This window comes from Antrostomus carolinensis, unplaced genomic scaffold (assembly GCF_000700745.2).
Source record: "Antrostomus carolinensis isolate BGI_N321 unplaced genomic scaffold, ASM70074v2 scaffold5572, whole genome shotgun sequence".
Taxonomy (NCBI): Eukaryota; Metazoa; Chordata; class Aves; order Caprimulgiformes; family Caprimulgidae; genus Antrostomus; species Antrostomus carolinensis.
In genome coordinates this window covers 84,304-91,087 of record NW_010297462.1, presented here as the reverse complement: position 1 = coordinate 91,087, position 6,784 = coordinate 84,304, and the positions used below count along the sequence as shown (strand labels likewise).

General features: G+C 34.0%; 1 protein-coding gene across 3 annotated transcripts in view; it reads left to right on the top strand.

Moving 5' to 3' along the window:
* STAG2 (STAG2 cohesin complex component) overlaps positions 1-6,784 on the top strand; it is a 39,525-nt gene that overhangs the window by 6,473 nt on the left and 26,268 nt on the right. For all 3 annotated transcript variants that reach the window (XM_010162125.1, XM_010162124.1, XM_010162127.2), the window contains exons 7-12: positions 3-202; positions 2,476-2,627; positions 4,934-5,007; positions 5,122-5,245; positions 6,052-6,150; positions 6,247-6,326. In XM_010162125.1, the coding sequence (XP_010160427.1) occupies positions 3-202; positions 2,476-2,627; positions 4,934-5,007; positions 5,122-5,245; positions 6,052-6,150; positions 6,247-6,326 (729 nt within the window). The remainder of the gene's footprint in view (positions 1-2; positions 203-2,475; positions 2,628-4,933; positions 5,008-5,121; positions 5,246-6,051; positions 6,151-6,246; positions 6,327-6,784) is intronic.

Here is a 6,784-nt window from a genome sequence, read left to right as displayed (position 1 = left end):
AGTGGAGATTATCCATTAACTATGGCTGGTCCCCAGTGGAAGAAGTTCAAATCGAGTTTTTGTGAGTTCATTGGAGTACTCGTCCGACAATGTCAATATAGCATCATATATGATGAATATATGATGGATACTGTCATTTCACTGCTTACGGGGCTGTCAGACTCGCAAGTCAGAGCATTTCGGCACACAAGCACACTGGCAGGTCAGTGGATTATACTTATCTGTGTATTGCTCCCATTTTATGTTTTGTGTTACACAGGAATTGTTCTGGTTTAACTTCTTGATGTTCAACATTCAACTCATGTTTCCTTGTGTGATACAGTTTTCATCTAATGCAGCTTGTTTCTGTATAGCTTTCTTACCTTGTCTTTATTGGTTTTTCGTTACTGAAAAACACAGTGTTATTTTAAAGCATTCTTTACTTGCTCTTTAGTACTTAATTTTTGTTTGCTTTAAGTCTAGTAGAAAAAGTAAATAAAAGGACACTTTTCCGTTGATTCTACAAGTTTGTCTTTGGTCATAATAAGGGTGTAGGTATCCTTTTAACCTCAAATGCAGCTGAACTGGGTTATGCTCTGCATTAAGTCACACAGGAGTTGTATTTTAGATTGGATGCAATTTTTATAACATTTAAATTGTGGTGTATATTGAGGCCATAGCCCAATCCAATTGAAAGTAGTATTTCCATTCATTGCATTAGAAAAAATGTTAAAGAATGCTTCATCAGTGATAGTCACTAAATTTCTATATGGTTTTAAGTAATTGTCCTTTTTCCATGATTTTTTTTCAAATGTCAAAAGTATGAAAAAATTCTTTCTGAGTTAAGTATGGAGTGTTTTAAATAAATACATCATTATGTGGACATAGGATAAGCTCCTTGAATAAGGAAGTTCCAAACCTTCATTGGTTAATGAAGGGTCTTGGATGGCATTCTTCAGCAGTCTACTTACATAAAGCTTATTACAGCAATTTTAGTCTGACAAGGTGAATTTAGAGTGTGTGTGAAACTGAGTTTTTGCCACACTGGAAATAGTTCTTGTGAGCTTCACTGGAACTGTCTGAGGTACAGGTAGCTTCAGTTCTGACTATCTGATCAGTAGTTCTGTTTCATTGATCATCTCTTGGATATACTTTAGCACACTGCGCATCGGGCTGCTGCTGTGAGACTCCTCACTACCCAAGGCATTTATTAGGGAGGGAGAAACAAACCCTTTTATTTCAGGAGGATATACTGATTCTGCTGTATTGTCAATTTGACTGTTGTACCATATGACTAATATAAATTTTAATTCTTAAAAAACATGTTTTTAGTACTTTCTTTTAATTTAAGTTGTGCCTGAATAAAAGTTGCAGAAGTTGTCCTGTTGCATGTTAATTTCTGTCATGCAAAATAATTCTTATCAGTACTCTGTTTGCATTTGTTCACATCAGTAGTTGATTTTGTGGATTTTGTGTAATTACTTGTGCATTTCATACGAGATTACAGTTTGTATTCTTGAAGATTGTGTTTGTATGGGACAGGGACAGCCAACAAAATCCTTGTATCCATATTTACTATTATTTGCAGTAATTTTGGCTTCCATGATTAGCTCAGACTTGTTCTTTTCATTTTGATATCCTTGGAGATCTTAGTGTGTGAAGATACTTTGATATATCTGCATGTGTTTATGCCTTACTCATCAACTTTATGCTAGTGATACATGCTTAATAATGTTCTGAGTATGTTCTGCCAGTGCAAGCCCTTTCATGCCTTGTTACAAAAGTTCATAGGAAAAGCAAGCATACTGTTGACCACCTCGTGGTTTCTGGAATAGGCATTATTTGTCTGCACTCTTTTTAAAACATTTAATTCAGAAATAAAAGCACGTAAAAAAAATCCCACCCAAGTGTATTTTACATTTTGGTCAGTTCTCTGGCTTCTAATTGGTGAATGTCTTTTCTCTGCTTCTGCAATTAAAGGAATATTTAAAGAAAACTGCCCCTCATTAAAATTAAATTGAGGGTAGAAGAGTGGTGCAGTATGGTGGTGCTGGTTGTCTAAGACTTTTCCTTTTGAAGAAAAAAACAACTTACTGTATGTTTGAGGTTGAATGATTTGACAATATCAGTCTAGCTAACCAATTCTGATAATGGAATGCTTTTAGTATTTCCTGGGCTATGTATGTAAATTTTGCAATCTACCTTCATTTTCTGTGAGAAGCATATCCTATATCTCAATTCAACAGTAATCCTTATAGTATTAAAAAAATTGACATAAAAGAATAAAATGTCAGTGTTTGATCTGTTGTGTTGATAAGTAATGATGCAGTGCTTAGCAAAACACTGCTAAAGGTTGCATATAAAGAAATTTACAGTTAATGTGTTTTCCTAAATACAGAAAGGGTTGACAGGAAGAGGTGTCAAGATTTCTATTTAACACTTTTCTTAGATCGAGTAACCTTTTAAATAATCCTTATTCTTTTCCCTTTTTTGTAGCCATGAAGCTGATGACTGCTTTAGTGAATGTGGCATTAAATCTTAGTATCAACATGGACAATACACAACGGCAGTATGAAGCAGAACGAAATAAAATAATTGGGAAACGAGCTAATGATAGGCTGGAACTCTTACTACAGAAAAGAAAGGAGGTTAGTGCAACTTTGTGTAGCTGGTGTGCATAGGATGAGTGTTGAGAAATGAAAAAAATAATTAATCTTGTTCTGTAATTTGTTTTTTTTCTAAAGGTAGTTAATAGTCCCTATGTTTCATTCTTTAAGTTGTGTTTAATGTTTGAAAAACTTAATTTCAAAGGTTAATTTTTTAAATGCCTCGTTTTCTGTAAAAAAAGATAAATGTAGACTCTTGAAAAGTTTTTCATTAAATTAGCAAGAGAGACTGCCATCAGTAATAGATAATTTTTTGTTGTATCTCTAGAATAGTTTCCTAAACTGACCTCAAGTATATAATAAAAATTACCATACATTGCCTGTTTTTAGCTTCTAGAGAAGAACCCGGTGATTTTGGGGCAAAACACTGTTTTTATGATGTCAGTACTGATCATCAAAGTGTGTTAAAAGGCTTTAGATAAGGTTTTTTTCTTCTACAGAAAACACTATCAAAATTGAAAATGCAATCTACTTCTATTTTCTTTCTTTTTGTGTAGAAGGGACCTGCTGATTCATTGCTGACAGTGCTGTCTTGTTGAAAGCCCTAATTCGTTCAGGCTTAACTTTTTATTTTTGGGGGAACTGGTGTTTTGGTTTGGTTTTTGTTCTATACATTAGAAATAACCTTATGATCAAAGAAAATGTCTCGCCTTTGCTCTTCATCTTTTGTGCTGTTACCTGTTAGTGTTTTTACTTTCTTAACAATTCAGATAGACTTAAGAACTTTGTTTTCTGTTTGTCTCACAAAGATCTGGCAGTTTGAGTCTGAGCCCTTAAACAGCCATTAAATGTAGTTGTGTTACTAGAGGCGTCTGCAGGACCAGTCCTATGATATATAATGCATAGATAAAACAGAAAAGGCAGTGATGTGAGAATCAAGACTTTTCCCAGTCTCAGTTGCTCTTATGTATATTGGATTTTAGGATTTCATACCAACTTTTCTAGTTTTGGTTTTGATTTTCTGTTTTTCTTGTGCTAAATGAAAGTAAGCTTTGAAGCAATACTCAATTATTTGTTTGATTTCAGGTTTTGTTTCATTTATAACTCAGTGTGGTGGTTTCACCCTTAGACACTCAGCCTTATCCAGAACTAAAATTAACTTCATTAATTGATTCTTTTTGCATGCCTTTTGTTTTAATATTTTGCAATTTTCCCCTCTTCCTACTTCAGAGGCTACTGTGAGCAGGTGTTAGATTTAGGCCCAGAACATGTTAAATATTTTTCTTTGTTAGTCCTTTTCTCCTGCTGCTTAGTCTTTTTCTTCTCACTGTATTTCCTTACAGCTTTTCTTCCATAAATTCCTAAATCTTGTGATACTATGGAAATTGTTCATTCTTGCTGTTTTCTAAACTTCTGTAGGAGAGATACTGGTTTGGGGGTGGGTGGGTGTGGTTGCTTTTTAGGGGGTTTATTTTTTCAGTCTGATCCACCAAAATGTCAACTTCCTCAGTCTTTGACTATTCTTATTAACATTGTTTCAATTTGTCCTACTCTTATAGTTCAAACTGAAAAAAGAATATGCTTCCCTGCTGACAATATTTAGTTATTCTAAAATCTTTTAAGTGACTTCCTCAAACTTTGAAAGCAAACACAGGTTTCTGTGTTTTTAAAACACTGCCTGTATCACTTTTCAACTTACTTTCATGTCTTACTCTTCTGTTGTTACTCTGAGACTGGATTTGTCTCCTCCATTATTTTGCAGCTCTATATTCTTAAATTAATTTTTTTTCTGCAATACCTCACTCATTTTCTGCGTTTTTTTTCTCTAATGGATGAGGAAGAGATATTCAAAACAGAGTATATACTGCTCACGTAGCCATTTGCAAGGTTCTTCTGCATCTTGTCTTTTTTACATTACAAATTCTTTAGCATACAGAAAAGACTCCTTGTAATGCAGTTCACGTGATTTGGATATTGTTCTAATAATACATGTCCATAAAAACACAGTAAGTGTATTAAAAATGGGGCTGAACATAGGACTTAAAAAGTTACTAGACAATTAAATCATGTTTTCTTATAAATAAGGTAAGAAGGAGCTTGCAGGAACATAAGATCTTCAGTTGAAGAACAGTTTTCCAGTGGTCAGAATTACTAAAACTTGTATGCTGTGGTAGATACAATTCCTTAAATAATAGCATATTATACTGTGAAACAGCTCTGTGAATATTTCCGGGAAGGATTTAATGGCCACACTTGCAAATGTTAATTTAGTTTGTTTAGCATCAACACCATCTGATCTGACTGTAAAAGTGCTGCTCACTGTTGATGTACTCTGTTCATTCTTTCAGCTTCAGGAAAATCAGGATGAAATAGAAAACATGATGAATGCAATATTTAAAGGTGTTTTTGTGCATAGATACCGGTAAGTTTCTCTTAGTAAGTAATTTGTAACTTCATTAATTTATTTTGGAAGCTGGTGACAAGTTATCTCTAATTATTCATCTGTTTGATCCTGTTGTCCCACTTATCTCCACAGAGATGCAATTGCTGAAATAAGAGCCATCTGTATTGAAGAGATTGGAATATGGATGAAGATGTACAGTGATGCCTTTCTCAATGACAGCTACTTAAAATATGTTGGGTGGACTATGCATGATAAGGTAAGCTGCTTTGAGGGAAGGGAACAAAATTGTGAAGCATAACTCCATGTTTTTGGTTGTTGATCTTGCTAGCCTTAGGTTCTGATCTCTTAACCGTTTTAATCGGTCACGGCTTTTCTTACCACTCAGAAGCACTAGAGTTTCAACATATATATAAAATAGACTTGCATCTTTTGAATTCTTTTTAGAGAGTATATATAGATTTTTAAGGATCTGGTATTTGTAAGGAAATGGCTTTTTCTATTTATTTATTGCTGATACAGACCTCCACTTCATAATACTTAACTATTTCAGATTAATACATTTCACATGGAATAATCCAGTCATAGAGCCTAACAGTTTTCCTGTTTTGCCTACTTAAGCAACTTCTTAGCTAGCTGTAAAAACCATGGGAAAAGTCCCCTTTTGTGCTGATGAGTTCCTCAAGCTGTTACTTACCAGCTACCTGCTAGAGGTTATTCTCTGCTTGGAGTGATCAACAGATACGGTTTACAAATGCTGCTTGATTCATTGTTGAGTCAGCACATTCTCAGTTCTTGCATTGGAGACTTCAGGCTATTGAAGTTGAAGTGAACTGTAGTAAGACATTGGAGTGTTTTGGTTTTGGGTTTTTTCCTTCATTGGCTTGTTATGAACAAGAACATATTCTTACATCATTAACGTGATTATTGATAGTATGTCTTGACAACATTTAATCTTTAACTTTGAATTAATTCAGACTGGAAAAGAAACTTGTCTTATATGATTTGGAGATCACATCTGTATCCTGTATTTGACTTTTAATCTAGTTCTTAATTTCATTTTAGCAAGGGGAAGTAAGACTGAAATGCCTAACTGCTTTGCAAGGGCTTTACTATAATAAAGAGCTTAATTCCAAATTGGAACTCTTCACCAGTCGATTCAAGGTTAGTGTAACTTCGTATTTTTAAGTATGTATGAATTTTTTAAAGTTGTATTACACTTTCTTTCCTCTTTGAAAATACTTTCTTTTGTGTTCTTAGGATAGAATTGTGTCTATGACTCTTGACAAAGAATATGATGTTGCAGTCCAAGCAATAAAATTACTCACTCTTGTTTTACAGTAAGTACCATGTGTAATCTCCTTATCTGACCTACAATAAATAAAAACTGAGGTATTTCTGATACCTGTCAACAGCAGCTTGACAGAATTCAGATTCCAAAATCTAGAGTAATGTCTATGCATCTTACACGTGAACAAATTGGAATTTCAAAAGTAATCTGGCTAGAACAGTGCTATTACTTACCTACTACAGTTAAGTAAGTATAAAGGCTAGAAATTTAGAATTCAGTCTCCATAATTTGTAGCTGTCGTGGAATATTTGAACTGAAGAAACATGAGAAGTATTGAACGTTATACAGTAGTTGAACTTTTGAGCATAACCTTACCCTCTTGAACACTCATACTTCATCAGTAATTTTTGTTTAGGAATACTTTGGAACTAAACTGTCTTGTTTTGGGTTTTAGGATGATAAATTGAAGGAAAGGTTTAGATTCTCCTTCAATTCCATCTCCCTCAT